The sequence below is a fragment of the Apostichopus japonicus genome, chromosome 14, assembly GCF_037975245.1.
Source record: "Apostichopus japonicus isolate 1M-3 chromosome 14, ASM3797524v1, whole genome shotgun sequence".
Lineage (NCBI taxonomy): Eukaryota > Metazoa > Echinodermata > Holothuroidea > Aspidochirotida > Stichopodidae > Apostichopus > Apostichopus japonicus.
Genome location: NC_092574.1, coordinates 11,701,869 through 11,725,784, shown reverse-complemented (window position 1 = coordinate 11,725,784; position 23,916 = coordinate 11,701,869). Strand labels below are relative to the sequence as shown.

The window sequence follows — 23,916 nt, the reverse complement described above, 5'->3', positions numbered from 1 at the left end:
TCCTTAGTGAAATAAAATATAAAGAGATTGCATTTCATGCGCACGTTCCACAGTTCTCTCTCTCTCTCTCTCTCTCTCTCTCTCTCTCTCTCGCTGAGTAGCAATATGAACCGTTAACTATTAGACAAGGGTAGCGTATCCAGGGGGCACGGGGGGAGGGGAGTAGGACGTTTTCCAGATTTGCGGGGGGAGGTCCAAATTGCCCCTTTCCATAAGAAAAGATGTGCCCTTTTGGAAAGAAGTACCCTGTCCCCTTTTTTTGTAGTAAAGATTTGCCTTTTGGTTTAAATATTGCCTTTTGTTGAATATATAAAATTGTAATCAGTGCCCCGTAGTGGAAAAAATGAAGAAAAAGGTTAACGAGAGGCACATATCGTGCTTCTGTTGAGAATCATTGCAATTACTGAAATTTGTGTCGTTTTGTCGGAATGTTTGAGCATCGGCGAGGAGCCTTCTCAAGCCATGGGGTTGGGCGGATTTTTTGTTCAGAGGCGATGAAAGCAGTAAATGACATTTGCCAACCGGAGCATCGAATGCGTGAATTTCCCGTGGGGTTGGGGGATCCAGAAATTCGACTAAGGGTCGTCATTCCACTGTAGGCCTAATCGAGCCCGTGTTAGCAAAGACATTGTTTTTAAACACAGACTATCTATATTGATACAATGATAAGGGTAAGAAGACAAGCAATGTATACACACAGAATGGTATAGCTTCATGAACTTCAACAACAACAAAACTACCGGAAGGCTGCTTCAGGCCTGGCAAACCACCCTCCCTGGAGGAGAACTAAGAAAGAGAAAGAAAAAAATCCTTCCCAGTGGCTGGGCTGTTCCCCGGAAGAGAAATATTCTTCCGGTGTTTTCCAAAGTTATGCTTACTGTCCAGAGTAATTCACAGGAAAACAGCTTTTTTACTGGAGATAATATTGTAACGCCGCCAACGTCTGGTAGTGTAAAACCTGTGTCGAAACCAACTGGAGGAGGGTAGGGGAGGTAGATGGGGGACGGGTACAGATTAACTCTAAATCAGGAGGCAGACACCAGAGTTGTAAGATTAATAAAAGTATTATTTCTAATCTCGTTCTACATCTACAGCGTATAATACAATATTTACATTTGCCCAATATAACGTACTGGGGTCGGGCACAACCCAATGATAAACATGGCTAAGTTAGACTGGGCTGCGCAAGGGTCGGGCAGTCCGCTGGACTCGGGCAGCGCAGGTGTCGGGCAATCCGCTGGACTCGGGCAGCGCAGGGGTCGGGCAATCCGCTGGACTCGGGCAGCGCAGGTGTCGGGCAATCCGCTGGACTCGGGCAGCGCAGGGGTTGGGCAATCCGCTGGACTCGGGCAGCGCAGAGATGTGGGCACTCTAAAATGCTTAAACACATTTGTTTGGACTTAGCAAATATCAAAGGCTTTACCACGAGCCGCCGGAAGGAAAGTTCCTCGTCTTGCACTCGACCGACTCTCCGACCCTCTGACTCTCTCATTGACGAAAGAACCCTTCGTTAAATACCCCGGAAATAACCCCCGTTTACAAACGTCCGTACATAAACTGTAAAAATAGGCTTAGACCAATCAGGGACTACTTGTATATATAACTACGGTGAGTTGCGACCAATGGGATCGACTCACACACCCACCGCCGTGCCTGCCTATGCCAGTCACGGGAATACATCGATATAGCAACATTACGTAATCAGTTCCTGTTTCGGATAAACATCTCTCGTTGCCTCCGCGGAGCGCAACAGATGTAACCCCTGAGGGAACGAAACGTATCTCACTAAGGAAAAGTCGTAGCTTTCCGCTACAATATTAAGTCATTAGAGTAAGGATACTTAAAGATCACAATCTTAGATTAATTTGGGTTTATTTTAACTACACCAGGTGCTGATACAGTCAGTACTTTTTATTCGAACTAATGCACAAAGAAATTCTCGTATTACTGAGCCAAATAGCGAGGTATAATCGGCGAATTGACTGCAATGTGCAGAATTAAGCTTATTGCAAGGAAGGTCATTTGCATAAATACTTTAAACAGTTACATACATAGAGGTTCGAAACCAGGAAGGAAGGTCTTCATTCCACTGTAGACTTTTGCCTATCTATCTGTTTGTCCTGTCTGTCGGTATGCCTGTCTGTCTATCTCTATCTATCTATATATCTATAGAAGCTGCTACGTGTTCTCAAGGTAAACTAAAAAAGAGATTGATAGAATACAAGTAATGTCACAATAATTGAGATATAGCTGTCTCGACATCAGATTGTAAATTTGACCAGAAACCACTAAATTCTGCGTTGTTACACCTTAGGCCTATTCCAACAAAATCGCATTAAAGTACTTTTCTGAGTAAAGCTACTACATTGTGCTGTGGGCTATCAAAAAAGGTCGTTATAGTCCTTGAGGCTCTTGGGAAATATCGACAGTGTTTTTGTAAGTTGTCTTGTGTGATACCGAAATCCCTAGACTAGTTTTCACCTCACATATTCAGCTGAGTGATTACATGGGAATGTGATTTTGTCTGAAAACGGTCAAAGTGGTAATTTTTCCGTATCAAAAGTTCCGATAAGAAAACGCAGAAAGTATCATTGCATGTGAAACAAATAAACACCGGCTTGGGGTTCCCGAGATGTGTTAGCTGGGTAGTACGTTTTATTGTAGAACACACCACAGATGTGGGCAGAAACTAAACATATCTTCATACATAGAACTCTTGGAATTACATGTTCCTTTACAATACATACATTTGTGTATTCCATGATACAGCAATATATAGGTAGCCGAGATCAATTTAACAGGTAAATCATGTCCGATCTTGTGGTCAGGTGGTTAAGGCAGTGGACTTTATAAATATATAAATAAATAAATATATATATATATATATATATATATATATATATATATATATATAAATATATATATATATATATACCTTATATATATATATATATATATATATATATATATATATATATATATATACCGTATATATATATATATATATATATATATATATATACCGTATATATATATATATATATATATATAGCAGCACGAAAGTTTCATTAAAAAAATCTTTCAGCTGTTTTACTTTCTAACTTTAAAGTACTTGCTGTTATATTGTTCCAGTGACGTGCTCAAGGGGATGGTGGAATGTTCCCATGCACCTTCAGTACGTGGAAAAACGTTTTTTCGTTGTTGTTTTCAGTTTCTTCTTCAAAATTCAAAATTATTTATTAGCACAAACCTTGCCTTTTGATCTAATTTATACCTTGTGCCTAATATGCCTCAGAAAACTTCATTTTGGTATAACTTTATAAGGGAAGACCCCCAGCCCTTCCTACATGAGAGTCGCATTCAAAGATTCCATAGCCACACACCACTTTCGCTATTTATATTTTATCCACCAAAAACACATTCATAACGGTTCAATCCCCCTATACTTGCTATCCGTCGTGGGGTGGGGTTGGGGTGAACTTAAACCTCAATTGGAAATTGTCAAGGCCTGAAGAGACTGCTACAAATGAGTGTACTAGGAGAGAAAGAGACTAACGCTCTTCATGCTTAGGGAGTGGGGGGGCGGGGTTGGGGACTTTAAGCAGAGGGCGCCAGTTGTCAATTAGTGGCACCGGGAAGTTTGAGGATCAACTATATGATAATATGTATTTTTCAGTGGCGTAGGAAGGTACCTTTGAGTGGGGGGGGGGCTGAAGACTGATGGCCGGCCTGGGGGAGGGGTCTAAGGGGAGGGGGTGTCCCCCTCCCCTTTGGAAATTTTTTGCATTTCCAGGTGGCCTCAGATGCAATTTGGTGCAATATAGCACACTTCAACACCCACTCCATTGTGTAAATAATTTTGCATTTTCACCTGGCCTTAGATGCAATTTGGTGCTCCAAATGAGATTCTTTTCTCATTTGGAAATGAAAAAGGGGTTTTCTGACTTGCGAAGCGGGGGGGGGGGCGGAATGATACTTCCGCCCCTCCATATTTTTCACTGGGGGGCCGGCGCCCCCAGCCCCCCGGTTCCTACGCCCTTGGATTTTTTCACAACGGAAACTTAAACAATTGAGTCCTATATGCTTTCTACACCACAGTGATATTTTGATAGCTACCGTTCCCAATCTTGTAAGAGCGGGAGATAACGAGACCGTACTGGTTACGATTCAGAAAGACAACATCGGTGTTGCCCGCAGTGTACCGGTAACCGTCAGCTTCAAGAATGCCGATGATTCTCTCATCGCTGAAGAAACCATCAACATCCAAGAAGGTACATATTGTCACTTTTTTATCGTCACTTTTTTTTCCACACAAAATTGTCATCATTAAAGCAGCCTGTTGCTTTTGTTTGGATAAGCTTTCTTCAAAATATGTATTATTATGATGTAATATTTACACATAATTGGTCACTCTTCAGTCTATAAGAGTGTTATGCAGAGACAGGGGTGATACGATTGCGTACAAGTTTGCTCCAATGTCGTGTGCATTATCCTTGTGTAAGAGGGACGTGGCAGTGGGAAGGTTGCAGTGGTTATAGGTGGGATTGGGTGGCTGGGCGAGTGGGGTGTGTGGCTGTGTCGCTGCGGTGGAGGCGTTTTCGTAGGTCGGTCCGCCACTGCTGTGTCACGTTAACACTATAATTGCCTGCTCCCACTTAGTTAGTCACTGTTTAATTACAGTCAAACATACTGAGCAATCTTGCTGTTCGTTCATCAGAATTTTAATGTTTCATTTGCAAAACCTTGAACTTTATGCCTATAATTCCATCTTTCCTGGTTTCCATCTTATAGGGAGTTAAAAGTATCGTATTTTCAAATTCGTTATGAGTTTATTTTTCAATTTGTATAGTTAAAGTTGATTATGGCGTCGCATGATAGAGAACATTTAACGCAAAATGTAGCTTTAATCGAAGCATCTTTTTGTATTCGGTCGCCCAATTTTGGACAAGTTTGCAAAGCCTATACTGGGTATCAGGCTATTCTTAAGTTACCGTTGCTATTGATGAAATTAAACACCATATAGGCCTACAAGATTTCCATTACACATTCCTGAATCAATTCGATCAGATTAAAATAGTTGGACACCCGGACAATTTTGCATACATCAGTGCTCATCAGATGCATAAAGAATATGAGATATTTATATTACTTTATATTGCATCTGAAGATTGTCGGAGTAACACTATAATTTACATTTTCTATAGGAGAACTATATACTTTCGACACCATTATGTATGGAGCGATATAGTAACATATGGTATGTATTGATGATCCACACCGCAATTATAGTACATCCGTTTATAGCAATTGGCAGGAATATGCCTAAAATCATATTTTCTTAAAGTTGTTAATGCATATGACATTGAGAAGTATAGCCTCTATAGGTCAATATATAGGCCTACATATTATGTCAAAATAAGCCTGTATAGCATTAATTGTCTTTCTCTAAAACAATACCTGGTCCTTTCCGAACCCATAAAGAAACGTATCTTATAGTCCATGATAGACATTGCAACACATACATGTTTCTTAATTTCAAAATGATTGTCTAAAATCGGCCAACTTTAAATCCTGTGTAGTGACCATCCTCTGGTGGAATCCTGTCCCTTATGCACCAAACTGCATGAATCCACGGTTGTAACGTCCAGTTCTGCCCGCTTTCCAGTAAATAAAGGACCTAGGCCTATATTCAGTGTACCTGTAGGTATACTATTACATGACATGTGTCCCAGTATCAGTAGGTCATATCTTTGGACCATTGCCAGATCCAAAGCTTCAGGTCCATTGTATTAGTGACCGGAAATGTACATTTGTTTAATGTAAGAAGCAAACGTCTTGCCGTATGATCTGCTTGGTTCTCGAGTTCTAAATGAATGTTATGAAGGGGCTCTTGTAACCCTAATCCCAAATAAATATTAGCATGTAAAACTAGAGAACTTATTGCAACTATTATAGCATATTAGTTAGCAATTATTGTATACAATGAAGGTATCTGTTGTGAAACTGTTTTAATAAATACCCCAGCGACAACCTATGTACAGAAATTCTCTAAATTTAGACTTCGTCAGAATGCAATGTTTTTATAAAACGATGTGATTGGCCACTATAAATTTGTCATAAGTAATAAAAAGAAGTTATTTTCTGTATGACTGATGTGATGTCTTCGCTCACGAAGCCCCAGTCAAATTAGCGTTGCCATATACATTCTAAAAAGTTTAAAAAAGTTTTAAAAATGACTTCTCCGAGATAAAACATGATTTATATGATGTTGTTTTCAACATATTGCTTCAATATATTTATGGCAAATTATTAACGCACCGTAATATCAGCCTCGTTATTGTAAAATGTTCACAAAAATAAAATAACTCAGAGGATAGGGAGGAGAAACTAAACCCAATCCCCCTCCCAAAATGGATCCATTGCAAGGTTTCACAATAGAAAGAAAATTTCAGTCAGATCTGGTCAGTCAAGCACATTAAACAGATCCTTCAGTAGGATATACTCTCACAAAAGAACGTAGGACAAATTGTACCAATTATTTGAGTGCTAGACTCTGGCTGCTGGGAGTGGTTGATCAGGCGCGTAGCCAAGGGGGGGGGGGGGGGGGGCGAAGGGGGCAGCCGCCTCCCCCTTGAGCATATTTAAAACAAAATTGTTTTAAATGTTTTTATGATATTGCTAGTATTTTCAAAGGAGAAAAAGCTAAGATGCAGCTTACAAGGCCTGGGAAGTGCCATTTCCAGCGATCTGGGAGGCATTTTCAGCCAAAATTTTCTTGTACGCTTCGCGCCAATCATGGTGGCGCTACGTTTAGATAGTTTGCAATGCCGAATCTACAGTTTCGCCCCTCCCTTGGCAAATTCCTGGCTAATCGCCTGTGGTTGATATTAGCCTTGCCCCTGAATCCTCAATTTGACATTAAACAAGTAAACATTTTGAAACACTTGTAAGTTCTACTTTCTTCGTTGTTTTTTGTTTCTTCGCTTTTTTGTTTCTTACGTTTTATCTTTACCATTGTGTAGTTAATATGTGCCTGCCCCCCCCACCCCTCCCTATCAACCCCAATCATCTGCTACTATGTCACACTTCCGTCAAAAGCTGAATTACTGGTGATCTTTTGAGGGGACAGCATGTCCAAACAAAATATGTCCTTTCATGGTGAAGAATATTACACCCATTCATATTGAATTATCACTATGCATTACATCGGTGAAATCACTAAAAATGTAAAATCAGCATCACAACCTTTGCACTTGGCCACCCAAATCTTTATGAATTTGTTTGCCTACAGTGCAGAGGTAAACCTCCAATGTGTGTCCAAATTGCCACATGTCCGACAGATACAAATTATAACAGGTCATTACAATTATTACATATCATAACTCCCTGGTCGTTCTCCCATCAAAATTACACGGTCATTGTACTCTGCATGAGGTGAAACTATACCTTTCACTGTCTGAGCCCCCCCCCCTCCTTTTTTTTAAAGACGTCTTCAAAATTAAATCCAAAATTAAATTTAAAAAATAGAGGGCGACTGGCATTAACTGTTGGCTGGGTTCATTTCTTGGCCCCTTTAATGCTGAGATTGTGTTGGCATATTTCCCTTGCCGTTATCAGCATGGTTTGTTATACATGCATGATATTAAGGAGGATCGAAAAAACGTCGTGGCAAGTCTTTGAGATATTATAACGCAAAATGTCACTTTAGTCTATTCTGCGCGAGCTCTTGCCGTTTAGCATACTAAACTTGCTCTCGTCTCTGTAAACTGAAAGGCTAAGCGGTAATGGTTTGGAAATTTCCAAATGCCATGATACAATAGGCCAATTCGTCGGCTATATCATGCGATATTCTGTCGATACTTGGGCTTGGAAAGTGACGAACTTTTAATTACTAAGTCAATGGAGTAATACATTGTATTGCGTATAATTCGGAGATGATCATGAGATCCAAAGTAACAACATTTAAACTGCATGCACATTATGCCGGATTTTTTGTTATCTCATGATGCAGGTGTAGATAGAGTGAACTCTGAAACAGCCCATGTGTACGTTAATCCAGAGAACATCCCAGACTTTGACGCTAGAGAGCGAGATGCTCGTTATATAACCGTTACAGTGGCTTGTGACTTACTGGGATTTAGGCAAGACAAACGAGTTCTTTTAAGTCTAGAGGGCGGATATGTCTTCATACAGACAGACAAGCCTATCTACACACCGTCAAAGACAGGTAAGGGATTGAAAAAGCCAACAGCACTGTTGTATCCATGTGATGGATGTTCCTTTCGGGAAATTACGATCACGAAGAATGTCATATGATTACGAAGAGTATATGCATCTTTTAACCTACCTTTACAAAAAACTTTATGGGTGGCGCTCATGACAAGTATTTAGTTGGACGACTGAAGCTTCGTAGCAAGTATATATATATATATATATATATATATATATATATATATATATATATATATATATATATATATATATATATATAAATATATATATATATATATATATATAAGTATATATATATTATATATATATATATATATAAATAAATAAATAAATATACATATATATATATATAAATAAATAAATATACATATATATATATATATATATATATATATATATATATATATATATATATATATAAGATATAAGATATAAGAATCTTTATTGACCATAAAAGGAATTGGAGTTCACTCCATCTCAGTATAACATACATAAAACAGTCAAAAATACATCAAAACATAAGATTTATAATATATACATTTCTTAAGACAATAAAAATCCATGTACTGGCATATAGTAAAAAACCTTATTTCCTACAAAACTCGTTGGCAAGACTAAGAATGGCCCTTGGCAAGAACGAACGTCTGTATCTTTCTGTCTGGCATCTGATGACAATTGGCCTGCCAGTTCGACTGCTATAATCAACCTGATTTCCTAGAGGATGTTCCGACGACGTAATTGACATAATATTTCTTTTAGTTACCCTGACAAGCAGCTCATCTACTGATCTGAGATCATCAGACCGGCAAACTCGCCTCGCTTTTCTAACAAGTGTATTAATCTTAGCCATGTCTCTAGCGGTCGTATTGCCACCCCATGCAGCCAAGCAGAATGTAATAATGGTCTCGATGGCCGCATTGTAGAACAAAGAAATGAGAGAGGCGTCTAGTCTGAATAAATTGAGCTTCCGTAGAAAGAACATACGTTGATTAGTTTTGGCCAGAACAGTATTCACATGTTCACCCCACTCCAATTTATCAGTAATGAAAACTGCCAGATACTTATAAGAATGGACTTGTTCTACTGGCTCGTTCCTAATTTCAATTCTCTCTAGTTGGTGCCCCCTACGCCGGAAATCAACAACAAGTTCCTTTGTTTTAGACACATTCAGTTGTAATCTGTTTTCGTCACACCAATTCGTAAAGGTGGATATTTCATGCCTATACCCGGTTTCGTCACCACTCTTCTCAATAAGACCTAAAATGCATGTGTCGTCAGCAAATTTAACAATATGCGTGTTGGGTTGTGTGCTGCGACAGTCAGAGGTATAGAGGGTGAAAAGAACGGGTGATAAAACACAACCTTGTGGTGCACCAGTATTCATCACAATATCGCTAGAAACTCTGCCATTCACAAGTACTCTCTGTGTCCTATTTGTCAGGAAGTCCAACACCCACTTTGTCAGATTATAGTTGATTCCATAACCACACATTTTGTCAACTAAGATGTGTGGAAGGATGGTGTTGAATGCAGATGAAAAATCTACAAATAGGACTCTAGCAAAATTACCAGGACTATCCAAGTGCCCATACATGGAGTCAACAAAAAACAAGATTGCATCTTCCACAGAGCGCTTTTCCCTGTACGCAAACTGCAGGGGATCCTCATGATCAAGAATTTGGGGGCGCAATCGTGAAAGTACGAGACGTTCCAAGATTTTCATGGGGATCGAGGTGAGTGCCACTGGTCTTAAGTCATTTAAAACACTAAAGGCAGATTTTTTAGGGATTGGCACCAAGTGGGAAGTTTTCCAGGAGACTGGGACATGATGAGTGAGTAGAGACATGTTAAAAATATGATGATAAATGTAAGAGAGCTGTTCATAACACATTTTGAGGACTTTACCATTAATACCATCTGGTCCAGAGGCCTTGCCAGGTTTGACCCGCCTCAATTCCCGGGAGACTTCACCACGGGTAAACTCTATTCTTTCAGATTGACAAAAACCATCTAGTCTATGAGAGGCACGCCGAAGCTCTGCTGAAAATTCATGGTTATCAAACCTAGCATAAAACTTGTTCAAAACATCAGGCATGTTGTCAGAGGTTATATTGTCTACAGTGATATCATTGGTTTTATGGTTTTCCCACCCAGTCACGCTTTTCATGCCTTTCCATACCATGCTAGTGTCATTTGATTTGAAATGACTTTCTATTTTGTCCTTGTATCTATCCTTGGCCTTCCGTATTTCACCATCTAATTGCCGGTTCACCGTTCTCAGTTATCTCGATCACCTTCTCTGAAGCAAGTTTTCTTCTCGTTGATAACAGCTTTCAGTTCTGACGTTACCCATGGTTTGTTGTTTGGATAGAGTGTCACCCATTTCTTTTCAACTACGATGCCTTTACAAAAGTTAATATATTCACCAACAGTGTCTGTGAGTTCATCGATATCTTTACAGTTGTTCATAAACAAGTCCCAATCAGTCTCTTCGAAGCAGTCCTGCAGGCGTTCCTGGACCGCCTGGTTCCAGACTTCAATTGTTTTCTTGATCGGCTTACTCTGTCGGAGCACTGGTCTGTAGGTTGGGTAGAAGGTGATTACGTCATGGTCTGAATTGCCAAGGGGTGGATGGAAAGTCGGCTTATAAGCGTCTTTTATCGAACAATAGAATAAGTCCAGCATATTATTCCCTCGCGTGGCTCTGTTTACATACTGCGTGTATCCATAGAAACCATCTTGACAGTTGTTGAAGTCACCAGTAATGAGGCTTACTGCGTCTGGGGATTTGGTTTGTTGTTCAGCAATTAACCCGATCAGTATTGCGTGAGCTGTTTCAACGTTGGCTGATGGTGGAATATACACAACGTTAATGTGGATGGCTGGGAACTCTCGTGGAAGGTAGAATGGGCGGATTGTCAAAGCCAGTAGCTCAATGTCTGGTGTGCAAAGTGTTTCTTTGATGTGTACATTGTTGGGACTACACCACTTATTGTTAATGAAAGCACACACGCCTCCCCCTCTCTCTTTCAGGGATTCTGGGGTACGATCTGCCCGGTACAAATGAAATCCATCTACCCCCAAATTCGTCATATCATGATGGAACCAAGTTTCTGAGAAACATAGGATGGAAGAGTTTCTATAGTTATGTAGATACCGTGTACTAGCTTGCAATTCGTCAAGTTTATTACAGAGGGAGCGGGTATTCGCCACAGTCACGATAGGTAGAAATGGTTTGTTCGAGCGCCTGTAAGCTCTTAATCTTACCCCAGAACGGTGTCCCCGCTGGCGTGGTCGCATTTTCTTTGGCAAATCGAATATCTTGTGCTGGTTCGATCTCCCTGGTCGTAGGGATCTCAATTCGTAGGCTGAATACCGTATATGTCCTGGTTCGTGTTCACAGCGCCAGTTTGGCGGAATGATGCCAATATAATGAGCATCCACATGACAAAGAACAGTACTGTATCCATATTGGGTATAGGCTAGATCGCCAGCTGAACAAAATATTACACACAAACACTGTATGTACCAGTTCCACGAAACGAGCTGAATCACCCGGCTAAGTCCATGAAGTTCCTCGTTTATTTCGAGTACAATCAGTCACAGTTTTGCTCAGTATTGACGGGTAGGGACTTCAGGAGCACTCACTATCAAGTTTGTAGGAAATAATAACTGCCAGGACGTGAATTTATAACGTAAATACAAAACGGATCACAGCGAGATAAAGTGCGGTCTGCTGTCGAACAGCGACCATGCCAAAAAAAAAAAAAAAAAAAAAAAAAAAAAAAAAAAAATATATATATATATATATATATATATATATATATATATATATATATATATATATATATATATATACATATAATTATATAGATATATTGGAATTATCGGTCCCCCTGGAACCTTCGTCAGCAATACTTAGCGGACCGAAAATTCCAATATATTTTCTAAAAGATTACTCCATATTTGTCAATTATGAGTCATATCTTAATCCTCTGGTTTTCTCTTCGTCAACAATACTTGCCGGTAGAATGATTATTTTTTAATTTAAATTTTTTCATTCGAAAAAATAATAAAAATAAATAAATACAAATTTAAAAATATCATTCGACCGCCAAGTATTGCTGACGAAGGTTCCAGGGTGACCGATAATTCCAATAAATCTATATAATTATATGTATATATATATATATATATATATATTATTCATATACTTCCTTTAATTATCTGTCCATTTGTCTATTTTGAACGTCCTTTATCATTTTGCCTTTGAAGAAGATCATGCTAGGGTCGAAACGTCAGCCCCTGTAACTATTTTTTTTTAATACTTTTATCGACAGTTAAGACACGTATAATCTCACTCAACCAAACGCTTTCACCTCGACAACAACAGGTTAGAGATTACTCCTGTTTTTATGTTTTAACTTTTAATAACACCTACTATTTTTGTTAATTATACAGAGCTTTCCTTGTTGATTATTACACCAATAATGAATGGTTATGAGTGCAATAGTGCAAATATTTCATGAGTTCCGCCCCGTTGAATGGAACATATTACATCTTTCAACGAATTAAATATTTCGACGAATGGAAACCATTCATTATTTGTTTTATACAACATATTATATTAAGATGGGTAAAATGCACTCATGCAACAGATTGTTTTGAACAGACAGGTTTCTCTGCTCTCTTACCATTGAAAAAAGTGCTACCAATAAAGTATAACCCATGGTTCCATTTCATAGAGCGGAATAGAGCGGATTTTGCATGCAATCAACGAGCAATTGACCAATGAAATGACCAGAATACAATTAGGTGTTGTATATTGTAAATTAGTCCAGTGGCGTTGGAAGGTACTTTTGAGTGGGAGGGGCTGAAGACTGATGGCCGGCCTGGGGGAGGGGTCTAAGGGGAGGGGTTTGCCCCTCCCCTTTGGAAATTTTTTGGCATTTCCAGGTGGCCTCAGATGCAATGTGGTGCAATGTAGCACACTTCAACACCCACTCCATTTTGTAAAAACTTTTGCATTTTCACCTGGCCTTAGATGCAATTTGGTGCTCCAAATGAGATTTTTTTCTCATTTGGAAATAAAAAAGTGGTTTTCTGACTTGCGAAGCGGGGGGGGGGGGGCGGAATGATACTTCCGCCCCTCCATATTTTTCACTGGGGGGCTGGCGATCCCCAGCCCCCCGGTTCCTACGCCCTTGAATTAGTCCATGTTCATTCACTACTAAAGCCCACGTCACTCCTATTTCAATGTTTGAATACTTACAGGTCAACATATAGGCATATTTGAGAATGTCCAATGCCAATATCATAAATTTTGCGGTAAAAACTCAACACAAAACAAGACAGTGTAAGACTAAATGTTACCTATACAGCACCAAGTAATATTGTAAACAAAGACAATCACCGTAGTTTCATTAGACGCAAGTTACCCTTATTCATCGATCACAGACTTAACTGGTTCCTATACGTTAAAAAATGGTGAGGTAGGGGGGGGGGTGGCAGGGGTAAGTTGTTCAGAGTTTTACTGTCAAAAGAACAAATAAGTAAAAGTTAGAGGCACGTGACTTTTCGAACCCAGCAAGATCTACATAACCAAAACGAGAGCAAACTAAGAATACATTAAGATTTACAGATGGACACACAGATATATCGGACAAATGATCAATGAAAAGAGCAAATATAAAGAAGAGGGGAAAGATGAAAGGAACGAGTGATGAGAGGATTAAAACTATGCAGATAAACTCTGAGGAGTGTAATAATGGGAGGTCATTAGTAATGGAGGTAATTAGTATCGGAGGTAATTAGTAATGTAGGTAATTAGTAGTGGAGGTGGAAAGATTTAAGGGCATGCAGCAGGAAGGAAAATATGATAATATGGATACGAAGGACGAGAGAATATAGGGACGGGAGGGAGGGAGGGAAAAGGGGGACAAGAGGCAAAGTCATTCCTTTCTTGGATGTGGAGACCATTTAGTTGAATATAGTGCGAAGGCGTTGGATCCACAAGCGTTCTCTACTGAGGCGAACTGGATCGATTCGGTACTCTAGAAGTTCAATGCCTTGAAGGATCATGTCCGAAATGGTGTGGTTATATAGTTATACGTGATGTCAACCCAATGACATTTCAACATTCATCATTTCTATTGATTCGTAAAACTGTTGATGGACACTTTATTTATGCAGATTCAGCTTAACATCAGAACCCCGCAGGATGTTGTTGTGGAAAGGAAGGATATTGCACCGGAAGCAGTGAGGCATGGCGTTTTCACTCATATTTTTCGGTTGCCGGAAGAACCGATGGTCGGTAATTGGAGTATTGTTGTTTATTACGGAAAACAAGTGAGTGTCAATTTGTCATTTACGAAATTGAAAGTTGGTTAATTGTTGTTGGTTTCAATAGACCACTGTAACAACTTAAAGCTGTTATGTCATACTGTCAGATTACGATTATGAAAAAGATAAATATAGGCTATTATTAGAGAATAAAACACCTTTTTTTAAGTTAGAATTTTCAAGGCTGCCGCAATGCCTATCATCAATCGAAAGCTATGAAAGGAAGGTCAACAGTGCAAGTCATTGTAAAGTTCAAGTCTATAATGATATATGAAATATATATATATATATATATATATATATATATATATATATAAATATATAAATATATAAATATAATATAATGTGAGTGCATGGCCAAAAACTTATTCTTATTTCATTAATCCATACCTAATTTGTTTAGATGAAATCAAACAGGACAGTTCAATTTGAGGTGAAAGAATATGGTAAGTACCAAATTTGTTATTATAGCAGGTTGTGCATGGGGTTTAGTGGGTAAGGTTACTTGAATATAGTGGTTGTTAGAGTGATGTTGACTATTGATCATTATATGTAATGGTAACAGTTAAAGGACTATATTCTGGTGGCTGAAAATGATTGCAAGGCAAAATGACTTAAAACGTATCTGCATAGGTAAATAACCTAATCGCATTTTGTACGGAGCTTTTACAGTGTATTAAATTATTAACGCGTGTATGTTTCAACAGAAGTGCAAATGATGCCGTGATACTTATAGGCAATTGAGCTGATTTTTATTTTTTTATTATAATGTTTAAATCAAATAATATTTCTACAACAATGTTGCAATTTTATGAAGTTCTATATATGGCAAACACTGACAACTAAGCAAACTTATCACTTCAAGGATAAATCAACGACGAGATTACGATAGTCAAGTAAAGCTTTTGACGAACTAAATTCTGTCGAGGTTACACGGGGGGAAAGCCAATGGTAACATGTTAAATTTGAAAGGATTTACTAGTGGCTGTATTCTCTTGCTTAGCATTTCGTATCGCGAAGATATGAGGTTTTCCATTTTTTTAGATTTGTAAATGCATCTGGCAACAGTAGGATGATAGATGATGTCACCATTTGCACCACAGTTGGAATGTCTTTGTTTTATTTTAGATAAAGGTTACATTGTCTGCCACTAGAATATCCTCTCAAAATGAACATCAATCCTCAAAATGGATAAGATGTCGAGAAAAAAAGTAGACGTGATATTTGCTATGCTGTGACAGTCTATAACATAGACAGTTACTATACTTGGAAAGTGATGGGATGTTGAATACATTACCTACCGTTACTCATGTTTCTTTTCATGTTACAGTGCTTCCCACGTTTTCCGTGGAAATTCATCCTCCGAACTATATTCTGCAAACGACTAGGTTTCTCGATATTATAGTGAATGGCAGGTATGGTATACATATACATAAAACTAACCTATATGCATAAACTAAACAGTTTATGCACAACACTACCTGCTATGGAGATGTCCGATATATGTAATCATTACAGTATCAAACCAATGGAAAGCTATCACCTAAAAAATCACTACACCGGGCGAGGAAGATGGGGTGGGGGGGGGGGCAGTGGGGATGGTAGGAATAACACATAGCTGATATAGTATGTAAACGGTATATATGGCTCATCATGTACCCAAGTTGTAAGACGGTCGAATGGTTGTTGGAGGTGGGCAGGACTAAATTTGTCATACGTAAACACTAATAGGCCTACCAAATAACCTCGCTTGTGGATTCATCTGTGATATTGCTCGAAATTTTGTAACAAAGGTGTATTTACAATGTGCTTTAGAATTGAAAGAGAATCTTCCATCCCACAGATACGTGTATAACAAACCAGTTGACGGGCACAGCGTCCTAAAGATAGGATTGATTGATCCAGATGGTGAAATAGAAATTAAAGAAACGGATGTCCAGCAGGTAACTTTATCATATACACATGCACATCTGTTACTTAATATAGCTTTACGTTTCATTATTTTCCACGGACGTTTATTTCTCTAACAATAGCGATGCAATTTAATCAAAGAGAGTATATAATGTATAAATACTTAAATACGTGGGAAATCCATTCGCATTGTGGTACCGAACTGATTAGTTCTTTGTTCCTGGTCACAAGTCATGAAGCAGACGTTAGGTCACAGTTGATTAAATCATTCTGTCACTCATAATGTTGCATGAGAACATAACTTTAATGTTAATTCTATTTGCCGTTAGTTGGTGGATGGTAGAGCACGTCACAACCGAGATATCAACATATTGGGAGACAACTGGTTTGATGAATATATAGGCTGTAGCTTGTACCTGGAGACCACCGTATATGAAGAAGCCACTGGTCATTTTGAGAATGCCTCTGATACATCAGTTAAGATTGTCAACAGCCCCTACATCTTCAGTCGGGAGAGGACTGTGCAGTATTTCAAGAAGGGTTTGCCATTTCAAGTGAAGGTACAAAAATGACTTAGTGTGGATGACCTTATAATGAGTTCTAAGCAACTCTCATTATAAGATTACCATACAGAGAGAGAGGATTGAGGGGGAGGGGGGCTGTTAAGAAACTGCTTGTTTTCTGTAACTTAAAAATTTAAATTTAATTTGTGACCTTACGTCAGTCTTAGGAGAATAAAAGAAACCCCGGTAATGTACAGTATGATTGACATTAATTTATCGACATTATAATTTTACTTATGTTAATCAACTTTCTTCGTAAGTTCCAACCCGCTCAAAATTCTGTTGTGTTTCTGTAGTTGTTTACTTCTTGTTCCATAGGCTGAGTTAACGTATACAAATTAAAACTTAATTGTGACCTTACGCCAGTCTTAGGAGAATAAAAGAAACGCCGGTAATGCACAGTATGATTGGCATTTATTTATCGATATTATAATTTTACTTATGTTAATCAACTTTTTTCGTAAGTTCCAACCCGCTCAAAATTCTGTTGTGTTTGTGTAGTTGTTTACTTCTTGTTCCATAGACTGAGTTAACGTATACAAATGGACGGCCAGCACCACTGGTACCTGTAATAGTGGTCGCAACTGGCAAATTATTCGGCAACACGCTTGTAAGTCTACGAGATGAACAACATAATATCAATGACGAAGAGAGAGAGATCAGAGACAACACGGATCGCCGAGGAGAGGTTAACTTCAACCTTTACGTGCCAATCGGTTGCGAAGAAATCACCGTTAATGTAAGCAATATTGAAGTGTTTTTTTTTATAATTACAATCGTGTTTATAGTCCACAAAAGGACTTATAAAATTCCACGTCATTATGACGAAATGTTTTTTGTATTAACATTATAACAGTTAGGATCATATACGATTTTACCGCATTTTCTCGTCCGCGGTTGGGCGTTGAATATATAGAAGTGCTGAATTATTACCGTACTATACGTTAGTCATGCACCGTAATCCACCCATGGACTACCAGCAATAAATTTACTATTATGTGAGGTAACTAAGAGTGCACCGAAATGCAACACACTTTACGTAATCCACCCATGGACTACCAGCAATGAATGTTCTCTTCTATGAGGTAACTCAGAGAGAACTGTAATGCAACACACTATACGTAATCCACCCATGGACTACCAGCAATGAATGTATTCTTATATGAGGTAACTAAGAGTGCACGGCAACACACTATACGTAATCCACTCATGGACTTCCAGCAATGAATGTATTTTTATATAAGGTAACATAAGAGTGCACCGCAACACACTGTACGTAATCCACCCATGGACTTCCAGCAATAAATGTACTATTCTATGAGGTAACTCAGAGTACACTGAAATGCAACACACTATACGTAATCCATGGATAATGAACTATGTTCTAGTATGTGATATAGCCCATAATTATGCAAAATGTAACTCGCTGCGGATAATGAATTGTGTTCTAGTATGAGGTATAACTCAAAGTAGAACGAAATATACCTCACTGCGAGCAACGAATGTTTTCTTGTATGCAGTAACTCATAATGCACCAAAATGCACATCACTGCGATAATGAAGTGATTTTTATAGTAGTGAGGTATAACTCAAAGTACAACGAATACACCTCACTGCGAGCAATGAATGTTTTCTTAGATGCAGTAACTCAGAGTGCACCGAAATGCACATCACTGCGAATAATGAAGTAATTTATATAGTATTGAGGTTTAACTCAGAGTACAACGAATATACCTTACTGCGAGCAATGAATGTTTTCAGGTACCCATGAGGTGGCACAGAGAGCAATGTTTTATTTTCTCTCATCAGCTCGTCACATTTGATCAAGACTTAATAGTAGGAGGAGCAGAAGAAATAAACAGCAACGCCAATTTGACATTTGTACTTAGACCTTATGAAAGCCCAGGGAATGGCAATGAGTATCTAGTCATACGAACGGAGGATCAAGTTTTCGAAGTATGTTGTTTTTACAAAATCTGCACTGCTTTGAACCCACGCAGAAAATGTATTAATGTCGTACTTATGCAATGTGTAAACCAGTCTGTTTTTTCTTGAGCATGGGTCTTGTCTTCACGTGAGTGACAATGGTCAGCGCACAATTAAACGGTGACGTATTTATTCTTTATTTGGATATAGTTTCATTTTCTGACACTTACATGTGTTTGATCAAATAACTGGTGTAAAAGGTATATCATATGACTATAACAATATGTAACGTAGTCGTATCCTTGAAAACATGGACAAAACAATATCTGAGACTTCAAAACATCCGTCCATGCACTAAGAATGTACTTGCAGAAAATGATTGGATATTGATTTATAACGTAATGTCGTAGCTCACCTCGTGTCTGGTGATAACAGAAATGTCATTAACCTGATACGTATTTCATTGTCGGAATGAGTTATTTCCATATTCTATGTTAAATGATGTTTGTTTACTGACCTGCAGTGATTAACTATGACATATTTCATATTTTTAGTATGGAGATACTCTAGACCTGGACCTCTTTTTGGAACGACAAAGAATTGATATTTTTATCCATGTTTTCGTAAGTGTTATAACTAAATCATATCATATATATATATATATATATATATATATATATATATATATATATATATATAGATATATATATATATATATATATATACATATATATATATATATATATATATTTATATTTATATATATATATATATATATATATATATATAAGCCAATTTATATGCCTATATGTAAGCCTATATATATATATATATATATATATATATATATATATATATATCAGGGTTCTGCCAAGGGTGGATTGAGTGCCGGCAGGACTATCTTAGCGGAGCGCCACCATCAGTTGGCGCGGAGCGTACAAGAAAATTTGGGGTTTTGGAAACCCCCAGATGGCCGGAAACGGCCCTTCCCGAGTATTCTGAGCCACATGTAGACAGCTTTGAAATGAGATCTCATGTCTGGAATTTTTCATAATTAATGAAAAAAGTTAGGTGGTGCCTATTAAATAAATCATTCAGGCTGAGATGATAATTTTAGATGGACAGTTATTTACGACAGTTATGATATACACACTGAGCGACTAACGCTGCTTCTCATGTATCGAGTAGTGAATACAAAATCTGAGTGTAATTTCATGTACAAATAAACAGTAAACTAGTGAATAACTCCGATCAACTGCGCGATATCATGCAGTGAACCTTTGAACAGCGTTTATTACTGCAGTGTTACTGTACGTTCGACCCTCCGGCTATGGAGCTGCTTTTTGGAGTTCCTATCGAAAATAAGTGCCGGTCGGAAAAGTCACTCATGCAGATTCTGGCGGTCGGTAATTCAGCGTGCTGGTCGGGCCCGACCGGCGCCGACCGGCAGCGGCAGAACCCTGATATATATATATATATATACTCATAATATATATTTTAACGCCAACTCAATATTTCAAGCTTCCTTATTTTGTTATGTCGGACGTGAAGTATTTTATTTATGGCTGTTTCAATTCCATTAATGATCAATATTTTTGTATCTCATTCAAGATTCAGGCTATTCTCATTTAGTTGTTTACTGTTATATATAGGATTAGGATTAATAAAATGACTGATAAACGCTTAATTTCGCAGATATATACCATCATAATAATCCTTTCTTGTGTGTGACAGGTAATTGCGAGAGGTAAGATTATCCATGATGGAAGCAGTTCGGTTGGAAATATTGACGGATACGAAATCAGAGTCACACCGGAAATGATACCGAGCGCCCGAATCGTCGCTTACTTTATTGGGGAAAACAACCATATCATAGCAGATTCTGTGAGAATTGAAGTCCGAAGAGAATGTCTTAATCAAGTAAGTTAAACTAGATATCCACTGTCTATCTACGTAAAAGAAACAAATTACTAAAATGATGGTTGAAAATCCAACTTTAATATATCCTCAAGAAACACAATCTAAAATGATGATTGAAACCACTACTTTAAATTACGTAAAAAAAAAACACATTCTAAAATGATGGTGTTGAGAACCCAACTTTATTATACTTAAAAGAAACACATTCTATAATGATGGTCGGAACCCCTACTTTAATATACGTTAAAGAAACACATTTTAAAATGACGGTTGAAATCCAACAAGAAACACATTACTAAACTGATGGTTGGAACCCCAACTTTAATATACGTAAAAGAAACACCTTCTAAAATGATGGCTGAAACCCAACTTTAATATATACGTAAAAGAAACACATTCCGAAAGGATTGTTGAACAACTTTAATAACCGTAATAAAAACTCATTCTAAAATGATGGCTGAAATCCAACTTTAACATATACGTAAAAGAAACACGTTGTAAAATGATGTTTGAAATCCAAAAGGAAACACGTTGTAAAATAATGGTTGAAAACCAAACTTTAATATACGTAAAAGTAACACATTTCTAAAATGATGATTGAAATCAAAAAAAGGACACGTTCTAAACTGATGGTTGAAACCAAACTTTAATAAACGTAAAAGAAAATCATTTTGAAATGATGGCTGAAACCCAACTTTAATATAAGTAAAAGAAACACGTTGTAAAATGATGGTTGTAAACCAAACTTTAATATATGTAAGAGATACATATTCAAAAATAATGGTTGAAAACCCAACTCTGATATACGTAAAAGAAAAACATTTCTAAAAGGATTGTTGAAAACCCAACTTTAATATACTTAAAAGAAACATGTTGTAAAATGATGGTTGAAATTCAAAAAGAAACACATTTTAATATGATGGTTGAAATTCAAACTTTAATATACGTAAGAGATATAAATGGTTGAAAACCCAACTTTAATATCCACCCAGGATGTTGGGTAGAAGGGTGGTCGGCCGGTTTGTCGGTATGAAATTTGTACAGACTAAGAACATGCATGTACATTGATGTACTTTTCCGAAAAAAAATCACAATTAAGTTTACCATCTAAGAATATCACTTCTATAACGTGTAGATGTGCCCAAATATTTTTGTGGTTCCCATCTCATGAATATTACCAAGTGGGCGGGACTAAAATTTATTAAATGTTAATATCTCTTCAACCGTATACGTCCGACTTAGTTCATACTTGATATAGAGATGTAACTACATAATATGAATAACATAATATGTTCTTTGCAACAACAATTGTTACCTCATTAATAATCATGAGTGGATGCGGCTTAATGGAAAGTCGTCGATATAAGCTTGTACAAGGTTTATCAACAAACACAAGTTGAATCATTGTCATACTTGGGAGAGAGATGCCATATGATGCTTGACTTGTAGCGACAATATATCGTGAATGACATGTGATTTCTACATTCATTTCTACATGTGTTTCTCATACATTTCTAGGTAGTTGGTCTATGTAATAACATACATGTCTAATCGCCACTAAGCTTGCCGAAACGTATGAACTGGGTGTTTGGATTCTGGGGTTTATGAATATGCATATATAATTTAATCATAGCACGAAAACCGACGTATGACAATATAATTCGACGTATGTCGATTTTTTATCAAATCCATTGTGTCTGAGCTAGGAGTAGGGGTTATTTAAAATTGCGAGAGACATGGACATGACCAACACAGATGTTTCGTGCCAACACCCCCCCCCCTCCCCACCGCCACTACCCAGTTGTCGAACGGCTTAGCGACGTCCATGCAGGCTAGAATAAAACATAACATTTCTTTCTTTGTGATGTTATCAGAACAGATATGTATAATGTTAAGATTACTGATACCAATATTCTGATGCATAAATATTTCACAACATTTTTCTCAATACAGGTCACCGTAGGACTTGTGGATATTGACAGAAGATCTATTCAAGAAGCCGCGGAACCGAATAATCTAGTCCATTTTCGGATAACTGCTAAACCTGGTACCGATGTATCATTGATCGCCGTAGATAAAGCAGTCCTCCTTTTGAGAGATTTTCACATGCTAACTAGTAAAAAGGTAACGATTGTAGGAAGACTATTTGGCAATTAGGAAACTAAAGGTTATACTTTACATAGTCTGATACACAATAAAAAGCTCTATACGTTATTTAGAGGTTGGTTATGTATGAAATATATAGACCGTTTTATCTCGTTTAGCCTGACAACCGATTTTCCGATCACTTAACCATGTGGTGATCCCCCAATCGTTTCTCCAAAAATAAAAACCGTTGGTCTGGTTACTGAGAGGGCCATAATACGCTGCAATTATCAACCATTTACAAAATATCAATGCTTGTATAGGGAGGATAGAGAAGGTTAAGAGAAACGATGATGAGATAATTACAGTCAAGATTTATCCCAAAATGTTTCATATTTTCATTTAGATGTTTTCAACAATGGACGCACAAGACACTGGATGCGGTCCAGGTGGTGGAAGGACCTCCGAACACATTTTCAAGGTATTGGAAGGAAAAATTGACTTATTATAAACAAAAAAGGCAATTTCGTTAAACTAGTAACTGATTCCTAAACCACATACGGCAGGATTCCAAACTCATTGTTGACTTGTCCGTCCTAGTTCGGAGGTTTAATATTGAACTAACTATGAACATGCTTTTCAAATGTTTGCTAGGAATATACTCCCTGTGTTATTTGTTATTACAGAATGCTGGTGTAACAGTAATTGCCAGTGGTGGATCACTCAACGTCGGTGATCGAGAAGGTCTGAGAAACTTTTAACTTGAAACTTCACTGCATGCATGTTTAAAATCACTATCGTTAATATCTGAAATGAAACATTATGTCAACATTAACAATAGTAAGGATCATGGTGATGATGATGATAATGATATATACACACACACATATATATTTATATATATATATATATATATATATATACGGGAGGCCCGTGG

General features: G+C 37.7%; 1 protein-coding gene across 1 annotated transcript in view; it reads left to right on the top strand.

Moving 5' to 3' along the window:
* Positions 1 to 23,916, top strand: part of LOC139980245 (complement C3-like) — a 63,367-nt gene that overhangs the window by 10,493 nt on the left and 28,958 nt on the right. Inside the window, exons 2-16 of the mRNA XM_071991783.1 lie at positions 4,099 to 4,271; positions 8,012 to 8,227; positions 12,573 to 12,625; positions 14,425 to 14,580; positions 14,978 to 15,020; positions 15,905 to 15,989; positions 16,418 to 16,517; positions 16,815 to 17,045; positions 17,572 to 17,787; positions 18,858 to 19,004; positions 19,529 to 19,597; positions 20,709 to 20,894; positions 22,848 to 23,018; positions 23,386 to 23,460; positions 23,666 to 23,723. Coding sequence (XP_071847884.1) covers positions 4,099 to 4,271; positions 8,012 to 8,227; positions 12,573 to 12,625; positions 14,425 to 14,580; positions 14,978 to 15,020; positions 15,905 to 15,989; positions 16,418 to 16,517; positions 16,815 to 17,045; positions 17,572 to 17,787; positions 18,858 to 19,004; positions 19,529 to 19,597; positions 20,709 to 20,894; positions 22,848 to 23,018; positions 23,386 to 23,460; positions 23,666 to 23,723 — 1,979 coding nt within the window. The remainder of the gene's footprint in view (positions 1 to 4,098; positions 4,272 to 8,011; positions 8,228 to 12,572; positions 12,626 to 14,424; positions 14,581 to 14,977; positions 15,021 to 15,904; positions 15,990 to 16,417; positions 16,518 to 16,814; positions 17,046 to 17,571; positions 17,788 to 18,857; positions 19,005 to 19,528; positions 19,598 to 20,708; positions 20,895 to 22,847; positions 23,019 to 23,385; positions 23,461 to 23,665; positions 23,724 to 23,916) is intronic.